Source organism: Apodemus sylvaticus, chromosome 4 (genome assembly GCF_947179515.1).
Source record: "Apodemus sylvaticus chromosome 4, mApoSyl1.1, whole genome shotgun sequence".
Taxonomy (NCBI): Eukaryota; Metazoa; Chordata; class Mammalia; order Rodentia; family Muridae; genus Apodemus; species Apodemus sylvaticus.
Window position 1 is genome coordinate 107,739,576 of NC_067475.1, and position 21,896 is coordinate 107,761,471.

Consider the following 21,896-nt stretch of genomic DNA (forward strand, 5'->3'; position numbering starts at 1 on the left):
GAATCAGCATTACTTATTCTATATTAGAGGCAACAGTGATATAATTGTAGTCTGGATTCTAGATGTTATTCATATAATGTAACAAAACTATTAAAGGTGTTCAGAATATTCTCAACACAGGAAGAAAGGAAAGTGAACCCTGATCATGTGACCGTTTCTCCACATGCAGCTGTCAGAGGCTAAACAGCATTCTGTATGAAAGCCCCACAGTTCCTCCAACAACACATTCATGAGCAGGCTCTAATATTCCTACCCAAGTAACTGAATCATGCCACTCCAATGAGCAATGTATCACTCCATAGAGGCATGAGGTGTAGACAGCCAAAGTGGAGGACCTACAAGTGCGAGATAACATGCACCCCCCAAAAGGGGGCCTGATCCAGAAATTCACTCACAGAATAAAAAGGATCCTGTACTCTGCTGGAACCAGTCAGAGGTGCATAAAACCTTGCAGAGAACTACACACGTGTGCTATGGGAGAAACCTCCTCCATGACAGGTGCTATGCTCCCTAGAGAAGAGATCTGCGACTGCAGAACAAGGATTTCCCTAAGACTGAATTTAAAATCATTTATGATCAGCTAAACATTACTGGCCATGATAGGAAAAAACATATTGTTTTCAATTCATTGAATATCAATGATATTCCGAGAACCACATATACAAAGGTTATTAAGGGAAGTTTGGTAAACGTCAAGGCCTTAAGAGCTTATAATGAAAAATAGGCAGATTGACTATAAAATTCAACAAAATATAGCCTACCCTATAATATATACTATCTAAGGAATATGGAAGAAAGAAATGTCCACTTTATGAAGGATTCTCAATTGGTAGCTGTCACAATGTGAGGGCTTTTATGAAGAGGTTATTCAAGTGGTTACAGTTCTAAAAGTCAGATAAAAATCAAAATGGCATTCTTTAAGAATCTACCAGTCATGTAGAATTCAACATTCTAGATACCACAGCTGACATTAAAAACTTATAATGTGCACATGTATAGATAATGATAGACACATAGATAGATACACAGATGGAAAGACAGATATGTATCTATATGTAGGCATACATTTGTTTGGAGGATTTGATGTTTAAGAAAAAACCTGGTATGAATTTTGATGCTTCCATCATCAAATTATTATCAGATTATTTTAAAAGATTCTCAGCTAGACTGGACCTAAAAGTGAATTTGGCTGTAAGTGTTGATGATGCTAGTCTCATAAAATGAAGACTTGGCAAGTACCTGTGTTTTGAGGTCCTGGTGACCTTGACAACTTTATGAACATAATTAAGGCTGGTCCTTTCCACTCCTTGTTATGGTAATATATAAAGTGGGTGTGTCATGTGGCCCCATTCCTTAAGCCTCTTCTAATTACACTGGCAGCAATCTGTGGTTCACTTGAGTGTAAGGCTGAAGGTGGCAAAGGAAAAACTCATCTCTAGACACTAAGCCAAAGCCTTAAAAATCACATGAATAATCTAAGCGCAAATACCAACCCTTAAACAAAAGCCGAAAACGTTCACATTCTTCTCTCCCACCTAGGTTTTCAATCTTAAGGTGTTTTGTTTTTGTTTTTTCACACTTTAATTATCTGAACGTCTGACTACTCAATGGCTTGTTTCTATTAGTTACTCTAATAAGGACTTCATGCAGCCAGTGGAATCTACTTTTCCTTCTACGTGACGCTAAAGTGTTACTAGTCTCTCCTCTAGTAAAATAAAAATAAAATAGGGTAGGCTATATAAGACATCTTAAACCCTGACCCGATACTGAAAAATACATAATTACAAAAAAGCTAACAAGCTTTTATAATTTGACAGCTCGCTGTAACCTGTGTATTTTCTATGATTTGTCTGTATTGATTTATTGCTATTCCCCAAATTGGCTTAACAGCGGGTCACAGCTTAGAACTGATATTGCAGCTTTTCCTTTCACAGTCCTAAGCAGTAATGATCAACCTGGGGTCTAAATCCATCAAGCTCACGCAAAGCACTACTGTAGATGAATAGCCTCTGCTGGACAATGCATCTTTCAAACTACTGAGAATAAGATCTCTAAACCCATAAGCAAATGACGGTCCATCGATCAAGACCTATTTTAATTCAAATGCAGTATTGAACCAGACGATGGAAGAAATTTACAATAACTTTATATAGCTAAAACACTTTAGCTTTCTGCTTATGCTGATATGGCTTTATTTATGTTTCTAGCATGTAACACACACTTCATGAAATAAAATCTCCATAGTTCCGACGTGATGACCCAACTAAAACTGGTAATGAAGGGTATTACAGAATTACCTGCTGGGTTTCATGCCCTAGTCATCAATTTTAAATGCATTAAACAGGGTGCTTTCAAGAAATGTTTTCCAGATAAATACATTTTACTGTTAAAATTGAGCTCAAAGTGCATGTAGTTTCAGATTTGTCTTTTTACCCTAATGCTAATCTGTTTTTCTCTGGAATAGTTACTAAGAGTAGTACTTTTCTCAACTGTTAAAAACTTGACTTCCTTGGAAGGTGACTCTCCAAAGCTTCTAGAAGTTGTCTGGCCCACGGCATCCCTCATATTCTCTCTACCTTTAAGACACATGCTGTCTCCTGAGTTTTTAATCTTAGCCATTCTGACTGGTGTGAGGTGAAATCTCAGGGTTGTTTTGATTTGCATTTCACTAATGACTAATGATGTTGAACATTTCTTAAGGTGCTTCTCAGCCATCCAAAGTTCTTCAGGTGAAAATTCTTTGTTTAGCTCTGTACCCCATTTTCTAATAGGTTTATTTGGTTTTCTAGGGTCTAACTTCTTGATTTCTTTGTATATATTGGATATTAGCCCTCTGTCAGATGTAGGGTTGGTGAAGATCTTTTCCCAATTTGCTGGTTGCTGATTTGTCCTTTTTACAGTATCCTTTGCCTTACAGAAAGAGGATGTGGAAAAAGAGGAACACTCCTCCACTGCTGGTGGGATTGCAAGCTGGTACAACCACTCTGGAAATCAGTCTGGTGGTTCCTCAGAAAACTGGGCACGACACTTCCAGAGGACCCAGCTATATCACTCCTGGGCATACACCCAGAAGATTCTCCAGCATATAATAAGGATACGTGCTCCACTATGTTCATAGCAGCCCTATTTATAATAGCCAGAAGCTGGAAAGAACCCAGATGTCCCTCAACGGAGGAATGGATACAAAAAAAAAATGTGGTATATTTACACAATGGAATACTATTCAGCCATTAGAAACAATGAATTCATGAAATTCTTAGACAAATGGATGGAACATCATCCTAAGTGAGGTAACCCAGTCTCAAAAGAACACTCATGGTATGCATTCACTGATAAGTAGATATTAGCCTAGAAGCTTGGAACACCCAAGACACAATCCACATATCAAATGATGTCCAAGAAGAAGGAAGGAGTGGCCCCTGATTCTGGAAAGGCTCAGTGCATCAGTGTAGGGGAATACCAGGACAGAGAAGTGGGAAGTGGTGGATTGGGGAACAGGGGGAGGGAAGAGGGCATATGGGACTTGCTGGGAGGGGGGATTGAAATCACTTGAAATGTAAATAAAGAATATATCGAATAAAAAAAAAAGAAATAAAGGCAAGGTTGACATGTTTAAAAAACAGGATTAACATTATAAATTCCATTCAGGAAAAAAAAAAAGACATGCTGTCACAATTTTACTGCTAAAATTCCTATAAGGGCAACTGAGGTCAATATTTAGTATGCATTTCAAAATTTAGTCACTTGTCAAAATTTATGCAGTTGTCAAACATGTCAGGAGCAGCAAAAGGCTGTGGGTCAGAATGCCCTAGTATGTGTTACTATTAGGCAAGTGCTCTGCTTCAGTTCAACCAGAGAAAATTAATGTTAAAAACATCAAAGAAATCTGGGACCATAATGTCACTTAGGATTAACAAAGCATGCCTTTATTCAGAGAGAGCAAACAAGAGAGGGAGTGTAAGCACAACCATATGCACATTTACTGCTAATTTTATCCAGAGAAACTTGGCTTCTGAAAATGTTTAACACTGGTTTGCCTCATACCTTGGAGCTGATGGAACGAAGACTTTTCCATTGAATTGGAGACAAGTGAGTTGTAGGAAGTAATGTTCATTAGCAGAAGTCTAAGGTAGCCTATATATATATATATATATATATATATATATATATATATATATATATATATATATATATATGTGAATTACCTAAAGTTTGGGAGCTCTGGAGATGGATCAGTGAAGTCTATATTTCAGGTGCATTCAGGACTGGGACATGTCTGCTAGATGTGGAAGCCAAATCGGAAAGTTCTAGGTTCGGGGACAGACCATCGCTCAGCAAATAAACTGGAGCACAAGTGAGTGATACAGCAGATATAAGCCTGGCCTCCGTATGTATGGGCTCACAACAAATGCATGTGTACCTGCACACACAGGCAGACAGACACATATAAGTAAGACAAAGAAGTCAAGAAAATCAGATTACCAATGTCAAAGAAATTAAGTAATTATGAGTACCACTTGTTCCACTTCTTAAAACATAGTGAACCAGGAAACAATATCTCATCTGATCCCCAACTCAATCTTTAGCTTAGTTTTCCATTTCTACAACACCCCAAACATCAACACACGTGTGCAGCTCAGTTTCTTTCCTGTTATGGATCCTATATAGTTTTACCATGAAACCACTCTTAAAGACAAGTCAGATTTTCTAAAAAAACAAAACAAAACAAAACAAAACAAACAACAACAACAAAAAAAAAAACCTAAGCATTCTGTGGTGAGATGGAAGTGAGATTTAAAATCTTATGCATCTGCTAACTAACTACAAATTGATTACAGACTTCTGTAAGGTCTGATTCTGCCATTTCAGGCAACTACCAGAGAGTTGAAAATAAATTGTATTTTTCCTGCCCTCAGAGGCACTCCTCTGCTTTTTACCTAATACTCACTCAACGTGCTAAATACCACAAATAGCCTATTCAATTAAAAGTCTACAAGCAAATCCATTGAGCACATATCTGAACCCCCTTTAACATCAAATAATGATGCTAACTCCTTGCTACACACAAAATCAGCATACAACACTCCAGCCTAGGCAATAACCAATAATAGTCTTACCAAGAAAGCAGGGCATACCTCATACTTAGGATGTCATTGTAACTTTTACATATACTGCTGTCCTCTTGCTGACAAAATAATAATATGTATAATAACATATATTATATATGTATTAATATATAATATAATAATATATAATATAATAATAATAAAGCATTTAATCTTCTCTTACCTAAGTTATACCTTAAACTTATGAGTTAGGTTAATACCTTAGATACCTTGGGTTACATTAATATCTAGCAACGGTTCCCTGTCAATTACAAGTACAAAAGGGAAAAAAAATTGAGGTTGGAGAAATTAGAATAGTTTAGGATATTACCTTTAGACCATTAAGGAAGAAGTATAGACAGTATAAGGTTTATATTCTAAGTTATCAGAAACCTTTTGGAATCTAATGAAATCATGAAAGCATCTATAGTTTGAAATATATGCATTAAAAAGAACAAAAGAAGAAGATAACAAAATACGAAAAGGAAGACTTGAAGTTGATGCTATTTTGTGCAGGAAGTTTGTGGAATAAATATATATTTCTACATTAACAACTGTGGATTAGCGATCTAGGGAGACGACTTCATGGTTAGGAGTCCATCCCCCCACTGTCTTAAAGGACCCAAGTTGTCCTTCTAGCACCTACACTACAAGGCTCATGATCATCTGAAACTCCAACTCTGGAGATCTATGGTCTCTATGGAAACCTGTACTCACACATATACATATCCCAATGCATAAATATGCATATATATAAAATCAAAAATAAAGTAAAAATATGATTCTTTTAGGATAAAATTCATATTGCATTTGAAATGTAAAATACGAATTATTTATTGTAGACCCGCACAGAACTAAAGAGGCAGTAATATTCAATAGCATTAAAGTCAGAACAGATGATTATAACTATTTTCTATTCATAGATAACTACATTTATTTTAGAAACAGATAAAATGTATAGTACTAATGCTGCCTCATTAATGTGAAGTCCCGCACATGCTCAGTTTGGGGACTGTTTCTTGTTGATGAAGGATAAGTAAATCAGCTACTGTGTAAAAGTACACATTTATACCGATCTCATAGAGTACATTTTAGATTTCACAATAAAACAATGCATAGTAACCTACCTGCAGTATAATATGCAAAACAGTGACATGTATTCTAACCTAAGGCAAGGCTCCACATACAAAGGAAAATAAAAATTCAGACTGACTACCAATATTCAGATCAGAGCAATATGAATTGTGTATAGTATCCATATATTTAGTGATTTATATAATATATAAACTTTATTGAATCCTCTTATTGAAGCATCAGATTCATGTTATAAATGAGGGAAAAAATAGCATGAGACAATAAAAAGTGAAGTCACAGGCGCTTCTCTGCAACAAAAGCCCTGGCTAGATCTACTGTCCAAGCTACTCACAAGGCCTTGTCTGTGCCATAGAAAGCAGGCTTTGTTGTTTGTTTCTAACTTACATTCCGCCTGGCCTATGGCTTTGTGTGATGACTCTGAAGAGCTGAATTTGACTTGGATTCCAGGGGCAGCAGAAGCGTTAAGTGTGGACCACTGGTGGCCACCTTCTCATTGCTCTTGGCATCAATATTTATTTGTAATAATAGAGTTTTCAGAGAAAAATTCATTCCAAGAAAAACAATCCAGACACTCAGAAAACACTGAAGGGAACAAGACAAGCAAAATTCAATCTACAGCAAATTAATAAAGGAAACAGACAAGCCAGAAAAATGACATCTAAGGACAAAGAACACTACACACTTTTCTCTGTAATCGAAGGAGTTCCAGAGAAAAGTGGGTCTGGCATAACAAACCTATGCAGCTTTTCATCTCATAGAGAAACACTTGTAACTGGCTAATAGAAATGAGCTGCTGATCCTCTGAGGCAGGGGCTCTTGTCCCACCCGCTCATGCTATGGAAATAAACCGCTCTGGGAAGAATCGTGTGTCATCACATTGTTCACCAAGTGCACTAATATTTGATAAATATATCTTCAATAAGAGGTCAGGATTACCCAGTGTTTGTTAACTATATAAGAAGAATAGCAATGTATTTCATATTCTGAAACCCAAAGATTTTAGCACAACATACTCTTTTCTGCCACATCTTGTATAAAAATGGAATCAATTATTTTATTTATAGTAATTTTTACTATATTTAACTGTGGTACAAAAATCTTAAAGAAATACATATATTGCATATATAATAAATATAGTCATATATATAAATATATATACTGTTTTAAAATATTTAATGAAATTATATTATATGAAAGTTACTTTGGCATAAATGTAGGGTGCATGCACAGTGAGTAAATACTGAAGATATGCAAAGAATAAAAATATTAGCCCTAGATAATTTCTGAAATATCTTAATAGATTCATACATGCATAAATATAATATATGACAGTATGTTATTTCAGGAACCAAAGATTTCAGTTGTTTCATCTAAATTCTAATGTCAGGTTATATACATGGAAGATTTAACAAAGGTTTTCAAGTACATATTTTGCTTCCAATATTATAATTCCTAGGAAAACTACAAAATAAGATGAGCTTGTAGTCTCATACAGAATGATATCAACAGCTGTATGGACTTACATATCAGCGAATAAAAAAGATATATTTCATTTTAACCAAAAGATAGAAGGACAGTGATTAACTGAGAGGACTTCTGTTAAATGCCAGGCTGGAACTCCGGTGTGTCTGCTCATTTTTCTAGAACAAACTGTTTTCTGATTTTCTACCTCCTTTTTTCTCCGCAAGGTGTGAAACTATGCAGACGTAACCTGACCAGAGTCTATACTCTGTAAGACTGCAGGCTACAAAGGACAGGTTTCAAATTTTGAATGAGACTACATTGCTAGCAATTATTCAGAGATGGTATTGTTAACAAAACATGTGAAAGAGTTTGTGTTCCAAAGTACCCTCATCTTAAATTCAGGCAACTGCTGTAACTGAACCAATAGCTTGCCCAACATTTTTATAGAGAAACTCTTTGGTAATTAAATGCAGGGTACATGCACAAGACCATGCTATTTAGTTTCTCAGTATTAATAGTTTATGAACAAGTTTCGCAGAGATAGGCTAAAAGTGTAAGCTGTGAGGGCAGGTTGACTGTGTTAAGCCCTCGAAAGCTGCCTCTCAGTGTGGGAGCTTGGAGAACTTAACCTAACTGCTCTAAACTTCCTCACTCTATAATAGGTAGATGGTGAACAAATTGGCAGGGGAAACTGAGCAATTTCTAAATGTGTTGTCCAAAAGTCAATGTGATTCAAGTTTATGTCACAGAATGGCAGACTGTACTGATGAGCTTAGCTAACGCTCCTGCTATACTAAAGTCAGCAGCAACCATCCTAATAAAAACATGCCGATTATTCAGCTTCTCCTGCACAGACTGTGTTTCAGAACACATTCAGAACGAAAATCACATTTGTATTACTTTATGATCTTATAATAGCCACTTGTCCATCAACAACCAGAGAGGCCAAATCTTGTGTGTTTTACCCTTCCATCAAGATGTCACAAACAATGAGTCCAGCAAGTGGGCAGGCAAAAGCACAGCGTCTGCAGCTGCATGGAGGCTGTGTGGGCAGCAGATCTAAGGGGTTAGACCTGGTGACTATGGAGGTGGGCAAGGGTGCCAGGCTCCGCCTTGAGGCCTTTACACAGTTGCTCACTGAACCGCCAGCTTGTCTTTTTACCTACCTTGTCTGCCAGCTGGCTTCTCCAATCTGCTTTTCTCTGTCCCCCAGTGTAGCATTTGGATTCTAGTCTTCACACTCCTGCAGCTAGTGCTGTGACCCACTGAATCCACCCCCGAACCCTCTAGTTCTTAAAATAGATATTTCTCATGAAAATCCCTTCTCTACCATTATTCATCCTTGGCAGAAATGACAGAAGACAGTAGCTACTAATAAAGTCACTAAAACCGTTCTGCATTTATTGCTCTGCCTATTGAAGCCTTTGTATTCAATAGTGTACCATTAAGCTAACCCTCAATAATAGATTTCAAGTATTACAGAAGCTATTTAAATAGATCCCACTGTAAAACTATTTGCAATATAAATGACTTTTCTTAAATATGAATAATGATTTATAGCTCACCAGAGGCTAGGCTAAAGGGTGGTTTGGGGAATTTTGTTTGTTCTAGTTTTGAGATTTGGTGGTGTTTGAAGATTTGCTTATTTTGATTGTTACTTGTGAATATATTTGAGTTTTTTCAAGGACATTTTCTTTCACTTTTTAACACTGCTAAAATTCATGGGAAGTAATTTCTAGTAATAAAAGTTCTTCAGAGAAACCAGTCCAATAAATAAGACCATGATGATAATCTTCTCTCACGGCTAGACTTAGATTTCATTAGTCATCACATAGGCATGGAGAAATTGGAGATAATATGGGGATATTGTATTCAGAACACAAATCTCTCTTAACGGGATTCATTTAAAAATTAACTCTTCAAGTATTTCTTTTTTCATGGTTCTTCTTTCTCCATCTTTCTTTTAGGTTGCCTCCTCTTTCGGAGAATAGTCTTTTAAGAAACAACATCATTCACCAATAAGGAATTTGGCTGCTTTTCTCCAGTACCTCTTTCTAGGTTGAAATGGATGGATATAAGAGCTTACTCGATAGGGATGTCCTACTAAACTTGTTTTCAGTCTAAGAACGATTTTAGAATATTAGATGAGCAATGATTTCTGAAAGCAAATTATTCTCTGAATGCAGTAACATGGCAAGAATGAATTACAGATGTAATTTATCCATCACAAGCAATCCTAAACACTAATTATGTCCGTATCTGTAGAGAAATTGAAAATGATAGAAACATTCCCTATCTTTGCTAACTTAAATTTTCCATGTTTTATTTTGTGTAATTTACTGTCAACTATTAACTGCAGATGCTTCCTGCCTCCAGTACAAACAGCCTGGACCTAGATATCAACAGCTTTAAGTCTATATTGGAGGCAGAGAGATAAGCATACAGGAGTCCTAAGTGGCCTTTGAAGCAACAAGGTTTATGGACCTGATAGTCAAACCTCAAACTCATACTGAGACAAAACACAACATATGCATCAATAGATAAACTCAGATAGCTGAAGCATTCTTCTAGCCCTGAACCTGAGACCTCAGGCTAAAATGGAATTTCCTTCTGAGCAAGGTCATCCAAGACATAGGCCTAAGCCTGGGACTTGTGACTTCTTTCTTTTTGGCACTCGCTGGCCTGTTCCCATTTGTGGTTTGAGTCAGTATTTGTTAGGTAAAGCTAAACCACTAAAGACATTTCTCCCCCCTTCTTCAAGTTGCTCTCACACTGACCTTCCCATTACTGTGGAAAGTTCCCTCCTAATCCCCACCTCATCCCCTCCTAACCCAGGTCCCCTATAAACAATCAGCACGATGAGGGCAGCATTTTTCGCATCTGCCTTGCCAAAGTCCAAGACAGAATATGCCTGTTATCCTCTTTAAATTATTAAATCCTTATACCTTCTCAGCTCCTAAATGGCTTTGTTGTTCACATCTGGCTCCTTAACTATTACTGTTATAAAATGGCAAGAACAACAAAATAAAATTTTGCGCTTGATACTCTCAGTATTTCCGCCATGTATTTCACCAGTACTACCTGTGACTAGCATGGAAAGCACCTTCAGGAAGCTACAGTTCATCCAGACCAGCACAGGGGGCAATTCTTAGAAGACAATTTGACAATGAAGCCTTCCTACCTTGGAGGTGAGGCCCACAAAGTATATACACTGCTGTCAACTCTGCTCTTGAAGACCACCACAGGAAACAAGCACAACCCAAATATGGCTTGCAGAGTGTCCCAAGAATCTAGGAAAGGTCAGTCTCTGACATTTGTCCTAGCTAAATTTCCGAAGACCAAAATGGTTTCTTCTTGAAATGCTGAAGATAGCAGTTAAAGTCTGTGATACCAACCATGCTTAAAATTTAAATGGAGTCCACAGTGTGTTTGTGGAGTCTTCCTGGTTTAATTTGCAGCCAGGGTTTTAAAGCACAGCTCAAGAACCCAATAGTTGCTTTGGCTTCTCAGAGTGGCCTGATGCTTTAACTATGTTCTAACCAATGAAGACACTAGACCATTTTTCTTCTCCGATATTGATTTTATTTTTTATATACGGGTATTTTGCCTTTGTGTATGTATAAGAACCACATGTATAGCTGGTAACCATGGTTTAGGAAAAGGCACAAAATTCTCTGGAACTGGAGTTACAGCTAGTTGTAAAACACTGTATGGGAGCTTGAAACTAAACCTGGGTTCTCTGGAAAGTCAGCCAGTATTCTGAAGCACTGAGCCACATGTTCAGCCCCTCTTTCTAGACATGGTGCAGCTATCTAGCTGATACATTGGCACTGTCTGAGGTCTTTTAGGACAGACTCCTAGTCTTTGTCTCTAATGCCACAATCTTCCTGCTACCTTGGGTTCCCTTCCTGACCTGTTATCTCGAAACATAACACTATTATATATATTTACTATTACTTGCCCTATGCCTTCCATGTGCCTCGAATCATCATTTACTTATGATCAAGCACTGGTGTATAACTTTTTGGTTAATTCCTCAGCACATGGATATGTAAATAAAAAAGCAGCATTTGGAATGACTGAGTATGGAAACTGAAATCAGGCTACCGGGCATCAGGTCCACAGCTTACTAGTTGGACCAGTGGAGAAACACCTGGTTCCTCTGACTTCCCTGTTTAATTCGATACTATTATCAGAGTTGTTATATAGGCTAATATTATCATAAAGTGAATATAAGGATCAACACAGAGTGATTTAGCAACTATTCTCTCATTTTATTCTAAACTAAGAATGTGTATGTGTGTGTGTGTGTGTGTATTTGTGAAGGAAGTACAAATAAAAATTAGAGGAACAGCAAAATCTGGGGCCATACAAAATCACTTGGGCCCTCTACATCTCTGGGAATCATAAAGAAAGATCAGAGCCAACAGTTCCAGAACTGTACAGGTTGCTTAACTATTCCCCAAATAAGGATTAAGGTCAGTTGTCAGGTGAGGTGGAAGGGGAAAGGGCATTGTGTTGGCAGTCACCAGGATGAGGAAGAAGTATGTATGACAAGGACAAGGGATATCCTAAGGTTAGTCTGCCAGGAAAGGTGTAGTATAGAATGGGTTCTACAGCTTGGAAACTTGCACTAAACTCTCAAAGCACAGACCTGGGTACCAAAAAAAGCTTTTCTTCTAACAAATCAAGCATAAATCAAAATTCAAAATAACCAACAAATATTGATACCAGAAAAGAGCTGATAAATAGATCTGTATCTGGTGATAAGTTAGTCATGAAACTCTTTAGTAACTTAGCATACTGTAAATGAGTGTTAAGTTACATGCTTACTAGAATTAATACTGTTTAATGTTACCACTTCAGTTGAACTCACAAAAAAATTACTGCTCTAACATACAACACACTATACAATGAAGTCTTCGCAACCCAGCATTTGCAGTCACTTTTACTCGAGTTTCTACACACTAATCTCTATCAGCAGAACAGGCAAAGGTCATCTATTTAGTTACCCATTTCTACTGACTCTCAGGAATTCTGACCAAAGTAATACATGGAAAATTATTCCCTTATCTAAGAGCACAGAATGGGTGTCTGCTAAAGTTTAAAAGGGTGGAGTGGGGGTAATTTCCTCATTAGATCCTCTTTAAAGAAAATAAAAGGTTTTGTCTTGGTCATTGCTTAGCATGAAAGGTAATGGACTGTCAATGCTGATAAGCTCAAAGCCTCCACTTATCCTTAGCAAGGAGAACAGGATAGGCATCCCAGTCTAAGACCCCAGGTGTCCTGGCAGGGCTGAGAAGCAATCTGGATTTGAAGCTTGTGTGAACCCTGTTCAGCAGTGCATTTCCCTACGCATCACAGAGACTCGAAGCATCATAGAGACTTAAACTTTAAGTAGTTTCAGATATTCCACACACAGGTAAACTTTGAACCTGTTTACACTCCATGCTGCCCTGGATTTAGATAGTGTTTTAGTTGACCATGCTAACACAGTGAAGCAAAACTAAATGGGGGAAAAGGAGAACTCTTTTAAAATCTTACAAAATAATGCAAACAGCAAGAATCTATATCTCAACAAGCTTTATGTCTTGAATTTTGTTTGCCTGACAGTTTAAAAACATTCACTCACTCTTTGCTCACCGCTCTCCCACATACTCTCACCTCTCTGCCCCTGGGGCTCTTCCCCCCCCCCCCACGTGGTCATGGCCGGCATTCTCTCTCTCTCTTCTCTCCTCTCTCTCTCTCTCTCTCTCTCTCTCTCTCTCTCTCTCTCTCTCTCTCTCTCTCCCTCCCTCCCTCCCTCCCTCTCTCTCTCTACCACTAACTCCCATCCCCTATTCTGAATAAACTCTATTCTATACCAAAAAAAAAAAAAAAAAAAAAAAAAAACCATTCACTCAAAAGATTGTCTTTTTCAACCACAACCAAAAAACAAACAAACAAAATGCAGAGGTGTGGAACCCAACTGAAATGGATACATCTACAAAACAGTCCTGCACCGAAAGCTCGGGGAACACTTTTAAAAAGGAGGGGTTAGAAAGATGGTTAAGGGCCAGATCAGGAAGTTTGCTGTGAGGTTGTATCCCCTAATAATGTCAGTAATCAATATAACTGCTTAAATACAACCTGACCAAGGACAGCAACAATCACCATGCAAAAGTGGACAGAGCAAGGGGAAATACCAGGAGGACTCGACCCTACATAAAAAAACCACAGGCAACAGAGGAATGCTCAGGGTAGGAGAAAGTGTCTTCCCAGAGAAAGAGCATACCAATTGGTTATCCAATACCAAAAATGCCAGCCCTTAAAACATACATACAAATTACATTATACAGACTGAGCAGGTGGCACTTATGTATTTAAGGAAAAAATAAAAATATAAGTATGTGTGTGTGTGTGTGTGTCTGCATGTGTGTATGTGTGTGCATGTGTGTGTGTGTTATGTGTATATACACAGGCTCACACACAGGTATATCCACATATGCATATAACAAGTAATGAAAAACAAGGCCATAGACTTGAGAGAATTCAAGGAGTATATGGAAGGGTTTGAAAGGAGAAAATGAAAGGGAAAATAATATAATACGTTATAATCTAAAAATAAAAGAAAAATTAATAAAAGGACATATTTAAGAATTTAAGACTCTGAACAGCATGTGTCTAAAGCTATCATTTGTACTGCTGAGGCAGCAATAACTACTGAGTATTTTGTTAAGGAAATATTGCTGTCAGAATTGATGATTTTGCCTCACAGGCACAGAAACAGCTTGGCAGAGCTGTGAACTCTGCTTACTGGATACAGCAGGAACATGCAAACCAGCCAGGCTGCTCTACAAGTTCTGTCTTACATCAGTCCTTATCTGAAGACAGCATTGTAGAAAAGATTCTGACATGCCAACCTGTTGCTAAAGGACACCGTCAGTACATGTGTACACACGTCTCAGAATGCAGGGGGTGAAAATCCTTCAAAACTGTAGCATCTTATGTGAGACAACATCAGGAAAAGGCAACAGATGCTCATCAAAAGTTACAGTGGGGGGGGGGGGCTCTAAAATTTAGTTTATTCGGGGCTTGCCAATCTCATGTGTTTTATTTTGCAGGATTATCAGTTAAAACTGCTTTAAACACATGGTGAAAGACCACGATGGTGCCTTTGCAAGAACAACCATGACAGTAACATTTCTCTGGGGGAAATAGACTGTGGCAATCATGGAAGGTATTCTGAAATTAACTGCCATCATGTCGGGGACACCTCATCAAGTCAGTCATGCCATGGAATCCAGATGTTAACACCAGAGGTTTATTTCTACTGATGATATAGTGAACACTTATTTTGTTGAGACTGTAATACATTCAGCATCACATAAAAATATATCCTGTCTACTCTGTTCCCATAAACTCGGAACTGTGAAGAAGAGATCATGACTGAAGAGATCACAGCAATCAGATTACTGGAAATACCATTTTGGAAACATGGAATCATTCTATTGGCAGTGTGCAGTGCTTTCTCTTTTAATATTTCTGCCCCCTCTTTTGGAGTACCATTCATAAGCCATAAGAGAAAAAAAAAACTTATTCAGAACAGAAAAACGTACTTAATCAATTTTTTCTGAGTATCTGAAGTGCCTACTACCCCCAGACCTGTAAGTTATAAGCACTTGGCTTGTAAGTCATGACTAGAATTTACTCTTAGACTACTATGAATTTTAACTACAAGTGCAAAACAAAAATTAAGTTAATAAGGTACTTAAATGGTATTTAATTCATACAGCTGACCTATTACTCATCTTGTGTTTTCATTATTTGCATTTGGAAAGGCCTAACATACACATATATTCCTACTTATCACAATCTATTTTTGCAGCACATTTATTACAAACTCAAACTGTTTTATCCAATCTTTCATTTAAACTACAGTACTGCTACTGGTTTCTCTTAGATAAACAGTTTTCTTCTGTTAACTTGTGTTCTCTTTCTGTGTGTGTGTGTGTCAGAAAGAGACATAGAGACAGAGAGACAGAGAAACAGAGACAGAGAGACAGAGAGAGACAGAGAGAGACACAGAGAAAGGAATTCTTCTCTTCTAACCAGAAGTCAGCTATAAACCTAAGTCACCTGGGAGCGCAGCCAAAGCCTCAAACAGCATGGCTGAAGGGTACAGCCATTTCACAGGGTCCTCTCTGAGAGGATTTGGTTTGCTTTCCTAACTTTCTAAAAATAGTAGATTACACAAGCTACTTCCATCTCATGGCTCAAGAACTCAAAAGAGGCTGGAACAGAAATAAACAGTAATGCAGAAAGCACATTTCATTGAAGAAGACAGGATATTATAAGTTTTGTAAATTCCTTCCATTTACTGAAACAATGGAGATGATCTGTTGGTTGCTAGCTGGCCAGCCTCAGAATGCTCCCAAACTTTAGAACTTCCAGCATGAGTCATGCAGATACTTTAAGTGTTTTAAGATGTGTGCTGAATCTATTTTAGCCGCAAAGCTGAACACCATAGGACTACCTAAAAGGCAGAAGTCCAATAAATACTTAACTGCACATCCAAACTCTCTTGACTGATTCTTAACAGTTATTTCACTAACATTTAAGGAGGTATTGTCTGGGTATGAAGCTCTATCAAAAATAAATTTGTGTTAAATTTTCCCTCCACTCAAAAAAAATGTTTTGCCAAATATTAAAACTAAAAAGTTCAGATTTTCTTAGAAAAAAGAAAAAAAAAGGATGAAGTTTGCTGTGATGAGCTGATATAATAAATTCATTTCACAAATAATTTAAAAACTTAACATAATTCATTTGTTGCTGGGTTTTTTTCTTTTGGTTTTCTTTTGTTTGTTTGTTTTAAAGTCCTTGGTTTGGGGGTTGAATCTTGTTAGGGACACAGGGAGTCTGTAAGCAGGACTATTGCTTTACTCAAAGGGGAACTGTTCTCTGACCACAAGTGAACGGTAACTAAAAAAATATTTGGAGCTGGAAAAATAGCAACTGAATACTAATGTTTCACAATGTTTCCAAACCCTGTGCCGGCAGGTCTTCTGTAAAACCATTCAATGTCATGGCAAAATTTAATGTCCTTCATTTTCGAGCTAGGAGTTTACCACCAATTATCTATAGGATTAAAAACTGGATTTACTAGGAATTGGGTCAAAAAGGAGTTACTTATGGACACAGCTGTTTACCGACAAAAGCAATTAGTCCTCCGCTCCCCGTGTTATGGGTCCATCTCTCATTACACCTGAATTAGTGAGCATTAACTCAGGATTAATGTTCACAAAGGTATCAACACTGTTCCCTTATAAATGTGTTTCAAGGCCAAGCTAAGAGAAAGTAGTAATTTCTCCTTACTCATCTCAACTAGGATTTTGCCTATATCTTAACAAGAGGTCTGGGGTTACTAATACACACTTCCTCATATCCTATTCTGAAGATCAAAGCTTAAACATTGGCAAAAAACTTTCCCAGAGTGAGTGTCACAAAATGAATGAAAAACCAACAGCTGAAAGAGTTAATTTCTAACTCACCCTGATGTGACATAAGAAAGCACTTAGTTTGCTATATGGTTTGTTTTTTAAATAGATATTATGGACCTCTAGACTTCTTCACAGACTTCTATATGATGGTAACCCATCTTGGAAGAGTCAAAGAATTATCTGTAGGCATTTAGTATTCAAAAACTAATCTGATTAAATCAAATAGGTTGAAGGCACCCCAGAACACATTTCTAGCCTTGACCTTGTATCAAAAGAAAGACATGTGCTATCTTTACAAGATCCATTTCAAACCTGATACATGGTTTACAAATCTAATGACAGGTTTTTGAATTTCAAAAATCCTAACATAAATAAATCATTTCTCCTTATCACACACACAGGGCTAAGTTTTAACATTTCTGATAGAGAACACTGTAAGTAACAACTGGCAAGAATCTCACAGAAAATGAACATCTATGAAAAGCCCAATGAACAACAGGACATAGGAATTTGTACCTATTTACAAAGTCCACATTCATTATAGTATATGCTTTGGATAAAATACTAGAGCAACTGAAAAAAATCTCACTTCTTAGCCATGTTTTCCCAAAAAGGACATGGATTTAGCCATTAAAATCATTTAAAAAAAAAAAGAAAAAAAAATTTAAAAGAGTAAAAATGTTCAGCTGACATAGAACTTGCCATTCATTTATAACAGCTTGACAAAGTTTACCAACAAAGGAATACAACATATATTCATTCAATCTTGGCCTTAGTAGATATGAAAGTCTTGAATGTAAACATTTACCATTGCTGAACAAAGACTCTTGACTTGCTATCACTAAGTTGCAACTACATCAACATGTAACAGTTTCTGCTTTAGGGGAAAAAAAAGAAAAGAAAGGGGGTGGGGAAGGCATAGAGTGTGAAGTTAAAGGCCTGACAAAGTTATTTATAACAAAGTTTGGCTGGACTTGATTCTATGAGATCTCGTTGAGTGCCCCAGCCCAACCTCATGAACCAGAACATACTGAGAAACTAAAGTTCTAACGAAGCAACCCGCAATCCGCAATCCCAAATTCAGAGTACAATGTACCCATGCCCCTTAATCAGTTATTGCATATCCTTAAAAGGAGGTAACATTTACTCACTTTCAGTGAATCAAAGCAGGCGATTACGCGTCCATTTTCAACTTGGCAGCTTTTCGAAGGATGTGCAAATTTACATTCCGTGTCTGGTCGTGAGCAAGTCCCCCTTTGAAACTCTCTACATACTTCCAGTGTTAGCCATTTTGTGTCCCGAATTGGTGTGACACTAACAGCCATGTTTATATTTTACAGGTAGTTAAATGTTCAATGAAATCAACAAACCCAACCCTTCTCAAAAAAAAAAAGGAAAAAGAAAAAAGTAAAAGAAAAAGAAAAAAGAAAAAAAAAATCAGCAACCAAAACAAATGACAAAAACTAAACAAAATAGGAACTGATAAAACTCAGAAGTGTGAGATGACTGTGAAAATGTCCGAAAGGCTGCTTCCCCAGTCCCTGCTTTACCGGCACATGGAAAAGTGTGACTTCAATATCAAGGGAGAGACCTCCGCTAGAAATTCACAGCATGAAACTGTTAATTCAAAGAGGTTTTGGTTTTTAGAGAAATACCACGATTGTAAGTAGATGGGTGTTTAAAGGAGGGCCTGGAATCAGCCTTGTGCTCAGTCACCCCTTCCCAGTGCCAATTTGGAGCCCAAAATGCAAGCATGAAAACGTGGCAGACCCTTTGACACCGAATTTCCAAGCTGCTTTCAGCAAAGTTGTCTGACAGGGAATCTCCTCACAGCTGATTTGCGATGGAGTTTGGTGGTGCAATCGGTATTGATTAGTTTGGCATAGACAGATGCAGCAGTTTAGAGCAAAATCGAGAAAATGATTTTTTTTTCCTCCTTGATTTCCTGGCAGAAGGTATCTTACTTTTTCAGCAAACTTTTCTTCTAAACTAAAGCAGCCTAGGGCAATGGCAGATACTCAGAGCTTTTCTCCTGATTAGAAGTAGAAATGGGGGTGTCTGGGCTAGAGGTGGAGGGCGGATGTGCTGTCGTCAGTCTAGCTGGCAGCAAGCAAGGCAAAAGCAGAGGCTGCTCTAGAAGCGGTTCCAAGCAGCAGAGACGTCAGGAAAGGCACTTCTTAGTACCAACCTGTAGAGAAAAGAGATAGGTTAAGATTTACTAAGTAGCATTCACTGATGTCCTATAGCAGCACAACCTTGCCATGTGATACCAGACTAAGCAACTCAAAGTGAGCCTCATATACTCTCTCTCTCTGTCTGTCTGTCTCTCTCTCTCTCTCTCTCTCTCTCTCTCTCTCTCTCTCTCTCACACACACACACACACACACACACACACACACACAAAATACTTACAGTGAGGCATATTGCAGCCAGCCATCGTAGTTTTATTAAAAAGGGGGCCGTTTCCCCTTGTGAAGCAATGCATGATAGAGAGATAACCAATCACAGATAGTGTTGCAGCAATATTCTGGGCAGAAAGCCAATAGTGTGGGTTGTCTTATGAAAGGTCGCGCCTGTCAGACATTCATTACTATGCTATAAGCACAGAAAATGTCCATCAGATGTGACTTATTCCACTGCAAGAGGACGAGCATGTGGGTTTTGAATTTACCCAACATGCAGTTAGTGGACTAAACCATGTTAGTTTCCAAACAGCTTCTAACACAAGTCCACGGACTTGACAATCACTACGGAGTAATCAAAAGCAATGTCTAAAAACTACAGCTGAAGTCCAAGCTGCTTTCCCTCTGGTTCTGTGCAGGGGTGGACTCTCAGCAGCCTGCCGTTGCTGTCCTGACACGTGAATAAAAAAGGAAAGGGGTGTTTACAAATGGTACATTCTCCTGACCTATCCAATTCACTTCCTCCTAAAGCCCAAGTCCTGCCCCTCTGCTGAAAGCAGCACTCATACTGTAAAACTATTCCATTCAGCCATCAGACACTTTATCACTATATCACAGGCAGGCGAGGTATGAACAAAAGCATCCTTTATTCAGACGTTTTTCAAGCAGAAGCTGAGGTCTTGTGTCGAGAATAAGGAGTGCAGTGTTGTCAGATGTCTGGTAAATCTGAAAGCCAACCTCCAGGGAGAAAGCGATTCCATTGCAGGAACATTAATTATTAAGTGAGCAATTTGATTTGGGCAGTCTGATGCACTTCAGGGGCTCAGCCCCACGCTCTGCTGGAGGGTCGGGGCTGAGGCAGCTGCCTGCTCTGAACTCAGGAGACCACTCTTTACAACAGGGCAGTTTCACTTCTCAAAGCTCACTTTCTCTTTCAATCGGGACAAAAAAAAAAAAAATTCTCAAAAAAAAAAAAATTTAACTGGTTACAAAAATGAAAGCATGTATGTTTTTGGTTTGTTTTCCTTTAGAATACTGTCACTGAGGAAAGTAAAGCTTCTAACTTGTATATTTCAAACAACCACTAACACAGCGACAATTAACCTCACTTTTTAAAGGAGCTGATTATAAATGGTAGATGTATAATTTTGGAAATTCAATTATATGATATGAAGACACCTACCTATGCTAACAGTATGAATATCTAGTAGAATTTAACCTTTAAGACTAATGTTAGTATTCATAATACTGTTCAGAAAGGGGCTGGAGAGATGGCTCAGAGGTTAAGAGCACTGACTGCTCTTCCAAAGGTCCTGAGTTCAAATCCCAGCAACCACATGGTGGCTCACAACCATTTGTAATGAGATCTGATGCCCTCTTCTGGTGTGTCTGAAGACAGCTACAGTGAACTCACATATAATAAATAAATAAATCTTTAAAAAAAAATACTGTTCAGAAAAAAAAAAACAAGCTACTTAGCAAAAGGTATTTATATTTATAAAACACTATACAGCAAACTGTAACTTGTAACTGGGACTTCAGAAGTAACTAAACACTTTGTTCAAGAAGGTTGTTTGCAAAAGTCTTCAGGTCCTGAGGCACAGTTCTGTCAAAGTAAAATAAAACCAGTTCTGTCCAGTTCTGTCAAGTTCTCTATCCGCTATCCTGAGTCTTTATTCAGCACTCACAAACTTTTGCGCCTTTATGTCTTGGACAGAGCACATGTGGTCTCCACCTCACCTCTTCAGCCCACACTGCTTTCATCAGGTACCACATACCTCCCGAAGAGCCAGAGAAGCTGACACACCACCTCTGTCCACTTGCACACTAATACCACCATTTCTGCATTGCCTCTGCATAGCAATCCCTGACCTGCCTGTTTATTTCCTTACATATTGGAGCCACTAAACCATGTTTCCCAGGGCAGAAACATTCATCATCTCAGCAACCCGAAAATAGTGATTTAAAAAAACACGAGATAGCCATCCCAGAAGCACAGGTGTATACATGATTGTTTACTACAGCGGGACTCAGATTACATGCGGACACAAAAGTTATACACACATGTACATCCATGTATCCATGTAAGCACATGTGACTGGAATCAAATACACACTATAAATCCCAGGGTCATGCAGGCCCTCCTCTGCCTAGCAGTCTCTGGGCAAGCACTGAATGGTTCTCTCTTATACAGCAACCTCCAAGTCGTCTCCACCTCATCTGCCCCCTCCTCCACTTACTCACTCTCACTGGTTGGTGGTCTCGGTATCACATATGTTTCTTTGTTCAAATGTCACCCTTGGGTAGGAATTATCGCTGGACTTCCTGCTTGTCTCGCTGTATCTTCTGTG

The 21,896-nt window shown here is 38.1% G+C and overlaps 1 protein-coding gene across 24 annotated transcripts in view; it reads right to left on the reverse strand.

The window, feature by feature from the left end:
• Mbnl1 (muscleblind like splicing regulator 1) overlaps positions 1–21,896 on the reverse strand; it is a 168,983-nt gene that overhangs the window by 100,385 nt on the left and 46,702 nt on the right. For 20 of the 24 annotated variants that reach the window (XM_052180426.1, XM_052180427.1, XM_052180435.1 and 17 more), the window contains one exon: positions 18,295–19,331. The exons of the other annotated variants lie outside the window; for them this stretch is intronic. In XM_052180426.1, the coding sequence (XP_052036386.1) occupies positions 18,295–18,468 (174 nt within the window). In that variant the 5' untranslated portion in view covers positions 18,469–19,331. The remainder of the gene's footprint in view (positions 1–18,294; positions 19,332–21,896) is intronic. 24 annotated transcript variants of the gene reach the window in all.